Source organism: Scleropages formosus, chromosome 12 (assembly GCF_900964775.1).
Source record: "Scleropages formosus chromosome 12, fSclFor1.1, whole genome shotgun sequence".
Taxonomy (NCBI): Eukaryota; Metazoa; Chordata; class Actinopteri; order Osteoglossiformes; family Osteoglossidae; genus Scleropages; species Scleropages formosus.
The window spans coordinates 914,541-932,032 of NC_041817.1; the positions used below are offsets into that span (position 1 = coordinate 914,541).

Sequence of the window (17,492 nt, forward strand, 5' to 3'; positions counted from 1 at the left end):
AGCATGGCGCAGGGCTGGAGAGGGAGGGGACACACCCAGGACGGGACGCCAGTCCATCACAAGGCACCCCAAGCAGGACTCGAACCCCAGACCCACCAGAGAGCAGGCACAGGCCAAACCCACTGCGCCCCCCCGTCAAGCCTGACTTCATTGTTTCTCAAGTATTATGAGTGGTTGCTGTTGCCATTTTAACTCCTCATTGTAATTGTGCAGACCACTCTTCCCCCCCCCACATACCTTCATTCACAGGTACAAGTCAACTCCGAGGATACTGCACAGCACTATTTTATGAATGAAATAATTTCATGCCTCCTAGCTGATGCATTTAGCAGGAGTCTCTTACAACAGTTGACGCATGTAAGCGGAGGGATTGACTAGTAAATGAGGGGTATACACCTTGCTCGGCGATACTACTGTAGTGGCAGGGAGCGGGACGGGAACCAACAACCTTTGGGCTACGACTCGAGTCCTTCGGCTTTCCTCGAATCCTTCGAACACGTTTGGCACGAAGCACACGACGTTCCGGAGCTCAGGATGTGCGTTCGCCTGCACTCTCACCCCACAGTACTGAGGGTGAGGTAAACCGCAGGCCGACAAGTTGTGCTCCTCAGAAACGCCCATCGAGCCGAGCCCATTCCTTGAACAAAAGTCACGTTAACGAAAGCCAGTGTCTCTGCTATGCACAGCAGCAGCTTCCCATACATTCAGCCATGACTGAGTTAACAGCCATTTTCCAGCACTTCTCCTTCAACATGCAGTGATGTGTGACTATGAGTCTAAAGACACCTGTGGGAATAGTCGAGGAGCTGAAAGCCAAAGCGGGGCTGCGCTAAACACACTGACTTCTTCGTAGACACAAACTTAGAACTTTAAGCCAGCGATATCCACCCCAAGGAAACGTGAGCAGTTTTTTTTTTTTTTTTCTTTTTCTTCCTTTTTTGTAAGGTTAGTACAAGTTGTTTTTTTTTTTTTTTTTTTTTCCTCCTCATAAACAATTTCCTGCTGAAAGTAATAGCAAACCAAACGTACTACTACTGTATGTATGGAGGACTGGTGCGCGGTGCGCGCTGCTCCTCGGCGTTAGAGCGCTCAGTGGATCCCGTCCAGCGACTCCGGCTCCGGCTCGGCGAGCCCTCGGTTGGTTCTCGCCTCTTCACCCTCATCACTCAACATCTGCTCCTTCCCGAGCAACCATGCCGGTCAGTAACCTTCAAGTGCTGATCTTCTCATCATCATCTCATTTACAAATAGTTACGTGCGTTGTACCCTTACTTTTTTCTTTTTAACTACCACTTTAGTTTTAGACATTCTACTACCAAGCCTTGTTGCTGTGTTAATACACAGCAGCAGCAAACGCCATGGCATATGAGTTTTTGGTACATGATTTTAAGTTCTCTGAATGCCTCCTAACCGGAGTTCAGCAGCTCGCACCTAGCTGGACCTGGCTTTATTATCACTGACTTGTGCCTATTTTATTTTTGTATTGACGGCCCAACCGTCCGAAAGCGATGCAGCAGGGCGCTCCTGGGGGTCGCTCTGGCGCTCGTCCTCATCACCTTGATAGTGGTTCCTCTGCAGGTATTTCTCAGCGGTAAGTGCTGTCCATTTCCTACGCCGCGTCGCTGAAAGTAGCTGTGGACAAACAAAACAGCCCTTCATCATGCTCGCACATAAATGAAAGAAAGAGCACATAACTTTTTAAATGAAACCACGTGACTTAGCCTGGGCTGCTTGTCTGAACATTCAGAACTACCAGTTAGTACACATAACACTTTCTCCAAATCTATGTGACTTTTTTCCCCCAGCTCAGATGTCTTTTTGTAGTAGTTTTTGAGGTAGTTGCCTGCGTTCCGTCTCAGACTCGAGCAGCATGATGACTTACACGAAGGCAGCGTCAGCTTGGATGTGTAACACATAATAAACATATCGCTTTAAAAACTTTTTTTTTTTTTTTTTTTTAAATTGCGTTCTTACTCTTAGGGTGTGAAAGTCTCATAACAGTAAATGAGCAGCGCGTAAATCAGAAGAACACTTCTTTGAAAGACTTTGAGCGTTGCTCATTACGTCACTGCTTTCTCTGGCGGCCTTGGCGCCACCAAGTGACTGTTATTAGTTATTGGTTATGAAGGAAGTGAATAATTCGGAAATGAACGTGAGAATCAATTGTGCTATAATTTCAAAACGGCAGAAATCGTGCTCTCATGACGCAAGCGTAGTGTCACGCGTCATATTTTACGCGCTTGACTTTTGCGCATTAGGCGTTGGCAAGGGGGGGGCAAGAAAAATACGCGTAAATGTGTTTCCTGAGAAGCACTTCGACGTACCGCTCGCCACCTGACCTTGGCTACCTCCTCCCTACCGGGGGGACTCACTGTACCCCGAGATACTCTCTCAGACCCCTCCTCATCCTCCTTATTTTGTATAAAAGTAATTGCGGTTATATTTAATAAACATGCTCATATTATCATTTGTTCTGTGTAAACTCGAGGTTGTTGTGGCAGCACAGTCCATGGCATTAAGCATGATTCTGAAGCACGAGAGACCGAGTGACTGTGTTATCATCATTTCAGGAAGGAATGCCAAAAGGATCTTTACGCTTGACGACTACTTCAATGACACCATTCGTTATAACGTGTACAATCTACGGTGGATATCAGGTAGTAGGAAAGCCTGTGTGCGCATCTGTTTCATCGCTTTCTTCCGTGTTCTCATGCACCTGCAATATAATCGCAGCCACTCTCAAATAAAACTAATTCCCAATCTGATTCTCTCACAGACACTGAATACCTGCATAAAACAAAGGAAGGCCATGTTTTTCTCTACAATGTAGAGACAAGAAATTCTTCAGAATTTTTGAACAACAAAACATTTGTAAAGCATTTTTTTTCCCCGTAATGATCACAATTTTTAATTCAAACTGGGGACGTGTTCTGGATCTCATATGTGCTTTATGTGTCCACAGGTCCAAGTGGATGCTACTGATTACTTAGTATCTGCGGATCGCAAATTTGTGTGCCTGGAGAGCAATTACTCAAAAGTAATGCAATTAGAAACATCATAAGGGTTTATTTTCTGTGATGAATAGTTTAAATGCTTTACTGTCACTATGCACAATTAATTTCTTTATCCATTGTTTCTACAGAAATGGAGGCATTCATTCACAGCTTCTTATTCTATTTATGACAGAGAAAACTCGTAAGTGTTTTGTTTACCAAGCAGTCACCAATGACATGGTACAGTATACCATATATTGATCTTAAATTCCCATTCCAGTGCTTAAGACTTCTTCTACTGTTTTAAGGTGAAAGTATATCATTGAAACTATATGCTGCTGTTTGGTTAGAGTATAGAGCATGGAGTGACATATACAGCATCCAATAAGAGCCACACGGCATGGATGGAGAGACAAACCATTTTTTCTACTTTTTTCTTTCAGGAGATTTGTTACACCATCCAGTATTCCTCAAAACATACAGTACCTGTTATGGGCGCCAACTGGAAATGAACTAGTAAGTTTACAACCCAAAGTTCTTCATCATAGACCTTTGTTGTGAATTTTGTGCTGTCCACTGTCTATAAAGAGGCCTCTGTTCCAAGTTTCAGTTGTTGACAGCTTGATTGGCACAGGCATAACTGTTACAAGTAAACAGATAACTACAGTGTATTGGCTGTTATGTTTATTGTTCCTTTTTTTGATCAGATCAACAGTTTATAGAGAAGTACCCAGATTAACTGGTACAAATAAAACAATCCACTGCTTTATGTAATGAGAATTATCTTACAGGCCTTTGTTTGGAATTACAATGTTTATATAAAACTGCTAGCCACTTCTGATGCAATAAAAGTTACTACCAATGGAGAGGAGAATAAAATTCTCAATGGCATTCCAGACTGGGTTTATGAGGGTAAGTATAAAATTACAAAGTGTGCATTAAGACTATTTTTAGAATGTGTTCATAGTAATTGCGAACTGTGGCCTTTTTTTAAAATTCATTCATTAATGTATAACCTAGGTTGAATGTACAACTATCTAACAATATCACCATAACAAATAATATAGCCAACACACTGTATAACAACTAGCAACTGGCATAAGCCATTTTCTGCAGCTTTTCAGACGTTAAATCAGTTTGCCTCAGGGTTATGACATTAGTAATGGAGAACTGTGAGATAATTGAGATTTAATTGAAATTGTTTTCTTCTATAACTACTAGAGGAAATGTTCTCATCAAATGATGCAATGTGGTGGTCACCAAGTGGGAAATTTCTGGCTTATGTGGAGTTTAATGATACTGAAGTCCATACTATAGAGTTTTCCTGGTATGGCTCTGACCAATACCCAAGAACAGTCATCGTTCCATACCCAAAGGTAAAGTAGCTCATTCAAACAAATTTTGGATCAGCTCATTACGGCTTGTAAGAGACTGTGTTGTGTGGCAGTACACATTTAGAACTTTGTGTCCAAATGTAAGAATATTCCTGCAAAATGGGATTTTTTTTTTTATTTACACAGAGGCTTTAAATGGCCTTGGCTACAAAATATAACCTTCTAGCATGGATGTGAACATGTCACTGTACTAAACTCAAACAGCAGATAAAACAACTACATGTTTAACTGATATACTAACATTAATTTAGTATAATTTTTCAAAACTTTCTGGGTTTAACATTGTGCTTTTGTTATGCAGGCTGGAACAACAATTCCCAAAGCAAAACTCTTTGTTGTTGACTCTGAAGACACCTCCAGAGTCATGCAAATTTTAGTACCGCATTCAATAGGAGAAAGGTACAGTACATCTTGCTTTATCTTAATAAAATGCAACATAACGGAATTCAACTGAAACTATTTCTTCAGCATTTTTTCTTGATCAGAATGTACAGTCAATATTTAAAGAGCTGCCAAGAATTATAAATATGTAAAATATATTTATTATAGCAAACGTATTTTTTCCTACAGTGACCACTACTTGAGTACAGTCACCTGGGTCACAGATGAGCGCATTGCTGTTCAGTGGGTGAAGAGAAGTCAAAACCATGTCCTCTTGCAAGTCTATGATTTTGATGGAAACAGCTGGAATGCAAATTGGGTATGTGCCTTTGAATTTACTCTTATTTGAGCCTTCTTTGGTCTCTTGAATAAATAAGCAATAACCTGTCCTATACAAGGCTATACAGCATCTGTTGGACAAAACCAACATCTGTGTAACAGTTTGAGCCAACAATCTTGTTTGTAGACTCACGAGGAAAAGAGTGAAACGGGTTGGGTCGGACATGTAAGTCAGTTCCACGTTGTAATAAATGCATGCCATTCACACATATTATTTTAAGCATCCTTTGATGCATGTTTTATTGGTGGCATCTTTTTTATCTTCTAATAAAATGTATTAAATATTTATTACCTTTCTGTTTTTCAGTATTCACCACTCCATCCTTTTTTCGCTGCTGATAACACAAGTTTTTATAAAATAATGAGTGATTCCAATGGTTATAAACATATTCACTATGTGAATGCTGTAAGTGTTCTTTTGTGAGGTTACTTTCATTTCAGACTTTTGACATCATAGATTTTGTTGCAGACTTAGTTTGGTTCACATCAAATTAAAATTGTTTTTAGGGCACAGCAACACCCATCACATCAGGACCTTGGGAGGACATTTACATTTCCAAAGTGACCAAAGATGCCATGTAGGTATCCTGCTCAAGAAAGGAAAACTGATTGTGTATAATATTCATACTCATGTCTTCATCAAAGTTGCTACAGTACAGCCATAAAACCATGCAATCCTGTAAGAACCTTTACAGCATTTCATAATTTTTGGGAATCCATATGTCGTCATTTACAAGTAGTAAATGTAAAAAGCAATTATGTTGCCTCCGCACCAGAATGGTTTTGTGCATATAACTCTCTTATCTTTCATTCTCATTTGCCCTCTTTTCCATCTAAGCACTTTCCTACAGCAGTTGTAAGCCCAAGCATGACAGTATTATTAGTATTTGGTATTTCTTTTGAAATACTAGAGATGCAATATAAAATATTTTCTTTTGCAAAAAGAAACACAGATTAATAAGACAATGTTTTTATCCTTGTTTACAGATACTATGTCAGTAATGAACATCTCAGGAGACCTGGACAGAGGAATGTTTACAAGTAAGGCTGTCACTTGTAAATCATTTGTACTGATAGTAATAATTAACATCACCTAGACTGATAGCCATAATTAGTTTTACCTACCTGTGCCGTCAAGTGTTGAGACTACAATGTAACCGTGTCTGTTTGTCAGAATCGAGATTGGGAAAAGCCATTCTGCTCCTCGATGCCTTACCTGTGCGGTGCAAGAAGAAAGGTGTCAGTACAACTTTGCATACTTCAGCCAGGACGCCACCTACTACCGCATGGGCTGCTATGGTGCATTACCCCTCTTCAGCGTCTCATCAGAACACTCACAGATAACTGTCTCGTTCAAATTCCTCGAGGATGGAATTCTGACCTTCATGTCACCCAGTGATGCCTGATTGTATTCTGGAGCCAAACTAATGCATGTATTGTCAAATAAGTCTCAGTTTATATAGAGTTAATTTCACATATTTTTGTTTTTTGTTTTAAAAGGACCTGGACTACCTTTATTTACAATTAGGGATACCCAAAACCCCGGTTCAGGTATGTAAATTAATCCAGACAATTTGTTAACTTGTACTAATCTAAGTAATTTAATTACTTAGCATTTTCATGGGTTTAAATTAATCTAAAATCTTTAACACTACAATTCATCATTTGTCATACATGCTTTTAGTCCTTATTGTAGTAAATGGGTATTCTACTAATAAAATAGATAACTTAGGTCTCGTACTGCTCAAGTACCACATTCATACAAATACAGTTACCTAAATAGTTGTTTAGTTAATGAAAATTACTGAAAAATTGTAGTGCACACAGTGTGAAATGAGTGCAATGAGTAGTACTTCCTGCTGATTTGTTTTAGACATTGAAGTTCTTGAAGATAACAGTGCACTGGAACGCATTCTGGCTGAATTCAAAATGCCAACCATGCTGCGAGGAACCGTGAATGTTGGAGGATTTGGTATAATTTGTAGCAAAGTTAAAAAGTAGAATAATACAATTGCATCACCATACCTCATAGCTCATTTCTGTATTTTTGCATTTCTTTACAGAACTTTGGTACCAGATGATGCTCCCTCCTAATTTTGATAAATCCAAAAAATACCCACTTCTAATTGACGTGTGAGTTTTTCTGACGGTGTGAATTAATCTTTGTTAGCTATATTTGTTGTTTAACTAAATTTCCCTTTGTAATGAAAGATAATTAATGTGCCACTTCTATTTTCATAGGTATGCTGGGCCATGCAGTCAAAAGGCTGATTACCGCTTCAGGCTAAACTGGGGATCTTATCTTGCCAGCTCAGAGAACATTATTACGGCTAGCTTCGATGGAAGAGGAAGTGGTTACCAAGGTGATAAAATACTGCACTCAATCTACCGACGTCTGGGCACATATGAGGTGGAAGATCAGCTATCGGCTGTGAGGTAAGGTGTATTGCCAAAGAACAAAGCACAGTCAAAATGCTCACCTCATAATAACCATTTACAGTACAGTTAAAAAGGGGCTGATGGGCAATAAGGTGAGTCTTCGTTGTGTAGCCGATAAAGTGTTCACAAGGGATCCTGTCAAAATGTAAAAATACATTAGACTTTGTAAACCTATTTTTGGATGTAAAACAACACTGTTATGACGTCAAAATGAAAATGAATCATAAAACTCAGCTCTATAAAAATGACACAATTTTTTTTCATTCCATTTTAAGTTCAGTACATGTTCAGTTACAAAATCAAACTTTCTCATATAACTGACCTAGAAATAGAATTTTCATCTCTAACAGATACTTCTTGTTGTTTTAGAAAATTCATTGATATGGGCTTTATAGACAAGAAAAGAATCGCCATTTGGGGTTGGGTAAGTTGAAATACTTTCAAAAATAGAAAGTAGGACATTTACTTGCCATTATTTGGTGAGGAAAAAGCTTCATATTTATTCATTTCCTTTTTCCAGTCATATGGTGGCTATGTCACCTCCATGGCTTTAGGATCTGGGAGTGGACTTTTCAAGTGTGGAGTGGCCGTTGCTCCTGTATGTAGCTGGGAATATTATGGTAGGGAGAAAATGTTACAATAAAACACACCTTTGTCACGCTGGGCCTATAAACTACACCATTTTTTCTGAGAATGAAGTGTTAATTCATGAACAAATGTTACTTTTTTCTTCAACATTCAGACTCAGTTTATACCGAGCGTTATATGAGCCGCCCTAAGGACAATGCTGAATTTTACAAAGTAAGTCCGTAAAAATGCTGCCCTGTCTAATTGAAGTTTTTTTTAATAATTTTTTCAGGCAAATGTTTGTGTAATTTATATACACACATTTGTCTCAAATTGTCAATTATTTACAAAGATTAACAAAAAAGCAATAGAAAATCAATTATGGCCATAAACAGCTGTATGTTATCACCAAAAAATCAGGAAAATGTAGCTTTTATTTAAGTGGACTTCTTTCAAAAGAATTACTCATGCATTCGCAATGCAGTGTTTTATTAAATTTAGGTTTCAGAGTTATTGAATTTCCTGTGTTATTTCTGTTATTTGTCAGAAATTGAAGTGTATCCTTTTTGGTGTCCACAAGTGGTTTTCTGTACATTTTTATATTATGTTGCAATTATATAGTAATAGTAACAGTGGATCTGTATGGTTGTCTTAAAGAATTCCACAGTAGCAAGCAGAGCAAAGAACTTCAAATCAGTAGAATACCTGCTAATTCACGGGACAGCAGATGGTAAGTGATCGTGTTTTTGCAAAAGATTTTTCAGCAAAAATATATTCATTTGCCTTCAGACAGTATGTAAATAAACAAGAAAAACTAACTGAGCTTTACCAGAGTTTCAGTATTCAGTAATGTTTTGCTACTGTATAGCTCAATGCACAATTCCTAATATAAACTGTTAGCAAAATAAATAAATCATACATGTCCATGCCTCTTTTTTAGATAACGTCCATTTCCAGCAAGCAGCACAGATATCAAAAGCACTTGTTGAGGAGCAAGTGGACTTTGAAGCAATGGTAAATATCAAGGGAGACAAAAGGACTGGAGTAAAAGCAGAGTGTAGAACTAAACAGAGAGAGTAAGGGAAAGGGGAATTAGATTTAACCTAAAGTGTACCATTTTCTCATTAAAATAAATGGGTAACAGGATACTTTTACATTATATGCTATTAAAATATATCCTCCAGCCCAGACAGTATTATTCCCAGTACATGTATGCGATAGTACTGTATGTGATCTAGAGGGTATTTTGTGTTCTCTAGTTCTTTTATGTCTTTATAGAAAACATGAAAACCTGAAATGCTCCAAAAGATCTGTGCAATTTGTATTAAAACATGTTGTTGTATTGCTTTCCCCACAGTGGTACACTGACAAAAACCATGAGCTTGGAGGTTCAGCCTACCGTCATGTCTTCACCCACATGAGCCATTTCCTCCAAAAGTGCTTGAAGGAAACCAAATAGAGCAAAGTCTGAGCAACCCAACACACCTGCCGTGTGCACCCCCTGCCCATCTGTCATATCATAAATATTCACAAAGTCCATTTGCAGTGTTTGCATTTTTTCTGTTTTTTTATACTGAAAAAAAAAGTGCATGGTTTGATGTCAGTTCTATCAGAGTTCAATATCTGATGTAGGAATTTTCCTTTCCATTTTTTTTATCGAAAATTTATGATTTAAAAAAAAAAAAAACTATAGCCAGCGTATATTTTTAAATTTCATAACTATGACAATCAAACAAAAGTGCACACTGCTTATTGAAAGTAAGGTGTGTTTGTGAAGTGGTCACTAGATGAAACAAATCTAATGTGTACACACTGTTTAAAAATCACTGTTATTGAACCAATGTGTGCAATTTCAAAAGATCAAATGAAATGATGCAATAACCTGCGGTGCAGCTGTTCTTATTTTTGTAAAGCGGTATTAAGTTGTTCATGTGTCCATATAATTCAGTGAAAATGTTAATATTATTAGTTTTTTGCTCCCCAATTGTTAGTGTACACTAGAGTTTGGAATCCATGTCATGCAGGTGCAAAATAGTTTTGCGCCGTGAACTAGTCAAGGGGACCCATTGGCCTTTTAGCTGTTGAAAACTGTTTATAAGTTAACCTGCATTTTGTGCGTCGCAGGATGTAGCAATTCCTGCGGAAGCACTGAAATCATCCTTACAGCAGATGGTCCTTACAACATTCACATAGAAAGGAGCATTCTCAATTTTTTCTGTATCTTCTGGCCCCTGTTTCTGGCAAGGGTCCCTGTCAGCCCCTCCAGTACCTCCTTCATTCCCAGTGTGAGTGCTGAGGTCTCCTAGGAGGACTACTGAGTCAGTAGGCAGCACCCTCTCAAGTACACCACCAACCTTCTTTAAGGAGGCCGAATACTCTAAGCAGCTGTTTGGTGGATATGCAAAAACAAGTCATTGTTTTCCTCTACACGACGCATAGCTGCATTGACTCGACCCACTAATCCACTGGGTTGAACACCAGGGGGATTGCGAGCGTCCCTCCACACAGCCACGACCTTTCAGGAGGAGGAACTCTAGGAGAAAGATACTCCCAATGAAGAAGCCTGGTTCCAGTGCCCACACTATATGTACAAGTGAGACATAAATATATCAAACTGATACTTTTCCACTCAGGCTTGTTCTTTGCCAGCAAGGTGATATTCCATTTCACTAGAGTGAGTTTACATTTTTAGCATCTATATTTATTCATTTAGCTGATACTTTCCTCTAAAGCAACTTACAATGTTAAGGTCACAATTATTACATGCTTACAATCATTTACCCATCTATACAGCTGGATAATTTCACTGGAGCAATTTTTTTTTTTTTTAAGGGTAAGTACCTTGCTCAAGGGTACTACAGCCAGAGGTGGGGCTCAAATCTGCAACTTTTGGGTCCGAAGGCAGTAGCTCTAACCACTACACTACCAGCTGTGCCAGACATCCATGTCTAGTCTATCCATCAATGCCAGCCGAGCAATTTTACCAAAGCAACTTTAGGATAAGTACCTTGCTTGCTCAACAGCGAGAGGTGAGATTTAAACTCACAACTTTTGGATCCAAAGACTAGCCACTTCATTACCAGTTGCCCCATTACACTTTGCACAGTGAAAAACACATCATATAATTTATTAACACACAATAAAGAAGAAACGTTTGTTGAGCGGAAAGAAACTGTTTCCAATATAATTAAATGCAGTATCACATGAATTATGCATGTCAAGACATCAGAATGGATGTATTTGTAATTCAACTTTTTGTAAGACTTCAGTATATTTTCATAATTTTAATAGTGAAAAGACCACAAAGAATTGATACCTCAATAACAAAATGTCATAAAGGTTTATTTTTTCAAAAAAAATCCTAAACCTAAAATTAAAAATTAGACTGAAAGAAGTTTTTACATGTTTTACTTTTGAAAGTAAAAGCTTATAAAATAGGAAAATTATAGAAGTATAGATTTTTGCAAGGATAAAAGAAATTTGGAAGGTAAGAATTATAGTGACATTTGGTGCAAAAATAGATAATAGAATGACATTGCATTATAAATCTTTATAAATCCTACAGTTAGGGATTCAGCATCCAAATGATGGTAAGCAGACTTAATCAGGAAATAGTCATGGCTTTTGTTTATTTGACAGGATGGTCACCTTGTTTGATTTCCACACCTAAGTGACAGGTCTCATCTCCTGTGAATATGGCTGCATCCCATCAAAACAAACTAAGAATTACTCAGAGTGCCTTGGCTAATGGATCGAGAGTAACGAATGTGCTGAACAGTCTGTTGGGGGCCGACCACCTGGACAGGCCGTCATCGCTCTTCACTATATAAGGCCAAGCGCACCAAGCAGGGGCCCAGAGCAGCTGCACGGAGCCAGACAAGAGTAGCCAGCAAAGGACTGCGAAGAGGAGATCTCGCTCCCTTTTCACTCTCGATCAGGGACAAAGGTGAGCTGTGAGCGCTCTCTCAACTCATCTAGATGTGAACACCTATGAACACCTGTTGCCATTCGAAACAATACTTTGTTTTCCAATTCAAGGCATGGTTCTGTCACAAAGAAAGCTTTTTTTCTAATAGCTTTATCATTTATTCCTTTGCATTGCGTAAGTAGTTATATGTTGTATATTGCATGTGTATGTACGTGTGAATAAATGTTAAATAAATAATGATAAATGGATGTCTTTTTGAAGTTTTTGAAGGGATACACAATGAATGGATTTCATTCTATGGTGGGACTGCTGGTCCTCATTATTGTTCAGAGCAGCTGGCAAATCCCACTGCAGGAAACAGATGACAGCTCCAGGTAACTTCTTCTGTACATTACCCTGGTGAACCTTCAAGGAAATGCTTGAGTGAATTCACCAGGTTATGTAATATACTTTTACAGTGTTCATTCTGAGACCTATGAATTATTTGGCTGTTTCCAGGAATTTCACTGATGTGTAGTATATCTAAGATATTTTTCTTAAGCTCAGATGGCTTAAAATTCAAATTTAATAAAAGTTTGCTGAAATTTTGCAGCTTTCTCACAGACGACACACTGTTGAATGAACCAAGGGATCTTACAAATGTGAAGAGACACTCACAAGGGACATTCACTAATGATTACAGTAAATATCTGGAGACAAGGCGAGCACAGGACTTTGTTCAGTGGTTAATGAACTCCAAAAGGAACGGGTGAGTGTTGTTCTAAAGTGCCCTGCCATCATACAGGGTGACATTTAAACAATTTTGGGCAAACGGTGAAAGGATATCTGTTAAATCTGTCATCAAATGTCAGTAGAAAAAATCTAGAACTGAAAAATATCGCTGATATTGCTCAAACTCCAAGGCTTTCTAATTACCCATGGGTCATGCATCACATCATATTATAACATTACACCTAGATATGTGGTAAGATTTTATTTCTCTGGGTCTGGTCCTCATGAAGACTTATTTGACTATCAAAAATTGAAAAAAAAACTTTTGCAGCAATGACATACAGGAATGGCAACCCCCCTGGATTACCTTTGAAACATTTTCCAAGGTTGTTAGCAAAACATATGTGCTTTATTGTATTGGTTCCCCACTGTATCATAATGATAAAAAGTCACTTGTTTCACAGTGTTAACGCATTGCTCATGGGCCGTATGAACTGGTTCACTGCATACTGTACATTGTCACATAATGAGAAATCCTGTGGTCCACTAAGTGTTTTGAAACTGTGCACAAGTTCTGCTGAAATTCTTCACAGGTGTGAGAAGTTCCACATTCTACACAACTTTAGAAGGTTAAAGTAATGGGCCATTTATTTTGCTAATTCTGTTGTTACTGAAATGTCAATATTAAAGCAAATGAGAGATTAATTAAATGTCACTGAAGAGGTGTCAGAGAAGAAAATCTTCCCAAATGTTAATTGAAACAAACATTAGCCTCCTATCACTTAATAAGCAGCATACTTTTGACTGGAAGGTGTATTATATGACATTGCATATGATTTTTTTCAGCATTTGTTCTACAGTCATACAGTTTTTGACTATCTGACAGTGCATTTTCATTGTGGTAAAACATAAAAAATATCTTGTGCACATCAAACATCCACCATACATTTAAACTGTTATGCTTCAGGGTGATAACTGGATAATCTGAAGAGTTAGAGAGCTGGGGTGATGTATCTGACATTTCTTAGCCTTTCTGTTCGAGGACATAAAATGAGGTCTATTAGAGAACAATGGAAAATATTTTAGTGAAATGTAACATGATCAGTATCACTTGCAAACAGATCTATGATACAAGCAGAACAACAAATATCTTTCTGTGACTTTGTCACGAGTTTATAGTAGGGCTATCTATGCCATTATTCAACTAATTGTGTTTTTCCATTCTAGAAGTCCTTCGAAACGCCATGCCGATGGTACCTACACCAGTGATATCAGTTCTTACCTGCAAGACCAGGCTGCCAAGGAGTTTGTCTCTTGGCTGAAGACAGCACAAGCCAGACGAGAGTAGGGATTTCCTTCAAAATGAGCCACCATGTAAATCCGTGCCTAGAGGACAGAAAATTATCTCTTGCATAATTATCCTGTAATATCACACCTTTTAATGACCTGTACTGTTACTTCACTGGTCATGCAATAAATCTCCTGAAATGAAGTTCTGACTTTATGACTGAGGTTTCGGAGATTGAATATTTATACTTTTTCACTCTAATATAAAAATATGTTTAATATAAGCAAATATATATTTGCAATGCACATACATATAAATATACATCAGTACATTACTATGCATACATTACATTTGGTCTTTAAAGCATATATATATATGTGTATATATAATATATATATATATTCTGCTTTTTTTTTTTAAATTAAAAAGAAAAATTTACAAACTCTTAATTCATCTAATTCAACTCATCTTGGTGTATAATTATGCAGAGCAGGACATTTTTGGTGCTAAAGTGTCTTTACATGCTCAGATTTTCAGAGAAATACTGGGGACATGATGCAGTGCATAGAAGACATGTAGATGGAAGCTTCACCAGCGATGTACACAATGCTCTAGATAGCATTGCTGCTAAGGAATTTTTACTCTGGGTCATGAATTCTAAACCTTCAGAAGCAAGGTAACCATTTACAATACTAAGTCATATCACATGGTAAATGTAAAATGGAGTAATATGTAACATTGATTTTTAACATTGTCACATCAGAATAACATTTTGCTCATAAGTAATAAATTAACATCCTATTTCTTTTTCAGCAACCCACAAAACTGACACCAGTGATGGAAAAATCATGCTTCCTCAGACCAGAAAATTTAGGTGCTGCACTTAAACTGAAAAGCCTTTATAGTCTGCATCCTACAGACACTGTGTTACTTAAAAGCCATATTACTTAGACTGCAATGAAGAAAAATTAATGGAATCTTTGTGAATGTTTCGCTTTTAAGTTATGAATTGTGTATCTTCCAAAAGGCCTCGAATATTTTTATAAAGCCATATTTTGTATGTTTATGCACTGAGAAAAATAATGCAAATATTACTAAAACTCAGGTTACTCAGGCTAGCCTTGCTTACTTACTCTTACTTGCCATAGCAAATTTGTTTGTGAAGATTGTATCAAAATGCAAAGAATATGCTTTAATGGTATACTGTTGTGCAAAATAAATATTGTCATGATATAGCTAATCACTTATTTGCTATTTACAAATTTGCATGTTCAAAAATATTCTTTAATATATGCAAAAGATATGTTGCATAAATACAACCTAAATATGAATGGAGGCAGAATAGGGGAAAGAATTCTTAATACAACTGAACTGGAACAAAAGCTGCATTTTCAGTTTGCATACTCCTGCTAATGACAAAACAAAAATAGTCCAATGAAGAATCAAAACAGACATTGCAATATGTTGTCCTTTATCAAACTCAGTTTGTTCTTCCATTGAACCTTTCCTGCTGATTTTACACGCTCCTACTAATCTACGTACAGTATTGATAAGTACTGAGAAAACCCTCATTAATTTAGGAACCAGATATTTTATGTTACCTTAAATACAAATAAAAATTCCATAACACATGCATTTATGCTGCAGCAGGTTTTAAAGTTTTAATTACATGGATTTATTTACATTTATTCATTTAGCAGATGCTTTTCTCCAAAGCAAAGTACTGTACATCTACATTTATTCACTTAGCAGACACTTTTCTCCTAAGCAACTTCCAGTGGATACTATATAGTGTTAGTAACCCGCACACCCTATTCACCAAGGTAACTTACACTGCTAGATACATTACTTACACTGGGTCACTCATCCATACATCAGTGGAACACACTCGCTCTCTCACTCATACAGAATGGGTGAATCTAAACAGCATGTCTTTGGACGGTGGGAGGAAACCAGAGCACCCAGAGGAAACCCACACAGACACGGGGAGAACACACAAACTCCACACAGACTGAGTAGGGATCAAACCCACATCCTCTCTCAACACCCAGGCGCTGTGAGACAGCAGCGCTACTCGCTGTGCCACCGTGTCACCATCTCAGAGAAAATTCTAACTTGAAGGTAGAGCTCTGTAAGGGGGCCACCTTCACGGAGCTCCTGAAGTTTGCTGTTCCAAGTTTCACTCCCTGCTACTGCTGTAGCGCTCTTGATCTAGGTCTTACCTCTGAATTGCTCCAGTTAAAATACCCTGCTGTGTAAACCATTGAAATCCTTTAGATAAGGGAGCAACATTAATAAAATATCTATGAAAATATCTATGCTATGCAAACATGCCATTTGTTAACTACACATTCCACGTACACACCTGTCATACTGTAGTGTGTTAACTCGTACATTTCACGGAGCGTATTTTGACATTTTCACATAATGAATAACTGGGGCCAACAAGCAGTTTTCCCGATAGCGCTATTTGTTGAATGCCACTCTTTCTGTATTTCCCTTAATGAAAGTATGAACCCTGAATTAATACAACAAAAAAAGACTGTACACCCGTTCCTCAGATAACTTTGTTAATTTGTTCTGTGATATCACTTTGTTGAATTCCTGTTTTTAGAGCGTCACATTTAAATTCTTTTTTGCCGAAAAATAATTGAGTCCTCGACTAAAAATAGGATTTCGAAATCATCCATTAACGTTTTCTTTTTTCTTTCCAGCTTATCTTTTTCTGCCTTTACAATGTTTCCCATTGCCTTTTGTGTTTTCTTTTCAACCTTTATAGGTTACATTTTGATAGTTACTGTAAGGGATAGTTATGATATAAAAATGTTTACAGGATCACTGCCTATGTCTCTCACTCTGCAAAGCACAAAGACATTATGCTGTTAGAGGTGCTGTGTAGCATCACTAACAAACGTTTGACAATAGAAAATCTACATTTAATCACCTGGTTAAGGCTTTGTTTATTAATATAGGTGGTCTTTGTTTTCAGGGTAATTCAAAGGTGAGTACACTAGATTTTGACAGAAAATAGCCAGATGGACAGCACTGGGGGACAAAAAACTTTTGATTTTGAGACACCACTTGTGTATATGTGTCCCAAAATGTCATACAGAGGAATTGATAACAACAGAATAAAATAGCAGTTATGAACATGAAATACATAATACAGTACATAAGGGGCAAAAAATGCTGCTGTACAGAATAAAAATGTTTGGAAAAAGGATATGCATTTTCATTAGAAGTTGGAGCAGTTCTTCATTATTTGGAAAACTATAATCATATCAGGCATGAGTGTGTACAGTAAAGCATAAAAGAGATATTTTTCCCATCTGAAATAAAAGAAAATTTTGTTCATGTGACTCAAATGTCATAAATTTTTCCAATATGCCAGAAAATTTCATTTAAATCACTACCCAGAAACAAAGTATTTAAAGCTAAAACACTAAATATGC

The 17,492-nt window shown here is 37.5% G+C and overlaps 2 protein-coding genes and 1 long non-coding RNA gene across 4 annotated transcripts; 2 read left to right on the top strand and 1 right to left on the bottom strand.

Annotated features, from left to right (window-relative positions):
- Nucleotides 1-79: 79 nt before the first annotated feature.
- On the top strand, nucleotides 80-9,994 carry fap (fibroblast activation protein, alpha). Of its 2 annotated transcripts, XM_018741655.2 has the most exons (26): nucleotides 80-1,199; nucleotides 1,507-1,591; nucleotides 2,571-2,657; nucleotides 2,777-2,871; nucleotides 2,963-3,037; nucleotides 3,143-3,195; nucleotides 3,437-3,509; nucleotides 3,785-3,905; nucleotides 4,215-4,369; nucleotides 4,689-4,786; nucleotides 4,958-5,087; nucleotides 5,235-5,273; nucleotides 5,415-5,513; nucleotides 5,615-5,685; nucleotides 6,095-6,148; nucleotides 6,282-6,406; nucleotides 6,608-6,658; nucleotides 6,981-7,079; nucleotides 7,171-7,240; nucleotides 7,349-7,543; nucleotides 7,916-7,970; nucleotides 8,067-8,166; nucleotides 8,289-8,347; nucleotides 8,771-8,843; nucleotides 9,054-9,127; nucleotides 9,471-9,994. In XM_018741655.2, exons 1-26 carry the CDS (start codon nucleotides 1,194-1,196, stop codon nucleotides 9,570-9,572), a joined length of 2,244 nt encoding a protein of 747 aa, XP_018597171.1. In that variant the 5' UTR covers nucleotides 80-1,193; the 3' UTR covers nucleotides 9,573-9,994. The 2 variants fall into 2 exon arrangements, with proteins under 2 accessions (XP_018597171.1, XP_018597172.1); XM_018741656.2 differs by lacking the exon at nucleotides 5,235-5,273.
- LOC108927959 (uncharacterized) lies at nucleotides 1,516-7,677 on the bottom strand. The gene is made up of 3 exons (XR_001965636.1): nucleotides 7,588-7,677; nucleotides 6,233-6,323; nucleotides 1,516-1,632 (listed from the first exon to the last, which is right to left on the bottom strand). It is a non-coding gene; the product is annotated as an uncharacterized LOC108927959 (long non-coding RNA).
- A 2,302-nt stretch (nucleotides 9,995-12,296) lies between the features above and the next one.
- On the top strand, nucleotides 12,297-15,286 carry gcgb (glucagon b). The gene is made up of 4 exons (XM_029256934.1): nucleotides 12,297-12,415; nucleotides 12,634-12,789; nucleotides 13,980-14,096; nucleotides 14,570-15,286. The coding sequence occupies exons 1-4, from the start codon at nucleotides 12,321-12,323 to the stop codon at nucleotides 14,718-14,720; spliced, it is 519 nt and encodes a 172-aa protein (XP_029112767.1). The 5' UTR covers nucleotides 12,297-12,320; the 3' UTR covers nucleotides 14,721-15,286.
- Nucleotides 15,287-17,492: the final 2,206 nt, after the last annotated feature.

Bases quoted from the DNA above. Each gene is read 5' to 3' on its own strand.
- fap (XM_018741655.2), top strand. The intron at 6,407-6,607 runs GTGCATTACCCC...TTGTTTTAAAAG, and splicing joins CTACCGCATGGGCTGCTATG to GACCTGGACTACCTTTATTT. The intron at 8,348-8,770 runs GTAAGTCCGTAA...GTTGTCTTAAAG, and splicing joins ACAATGCTGAATTTTACAAA to AATTCCACAGTAGCAAGCAG.
- gcgb (XM_029256934.1), top strand. From the start codon at position 12,321: ATGAATGGATTTCATTCTATGGTGGGACTGCTGGTCCTCATTATTGTT. The intron at 12,416-12,633 runs GTAACTTCTTCT...GAAATTTTGCAG, and splicing joins GAAACAGATGACAGCTCCAG to CTTTCTCACAGACGACACAC. The intron at 12,790-13,979 runs GTGAGTGTTGTT...TTTCCATTCTAG, and splicing joins ATGAACTCCAAAAGGAACGG to AAGTCCTTCGAAACGCCATG.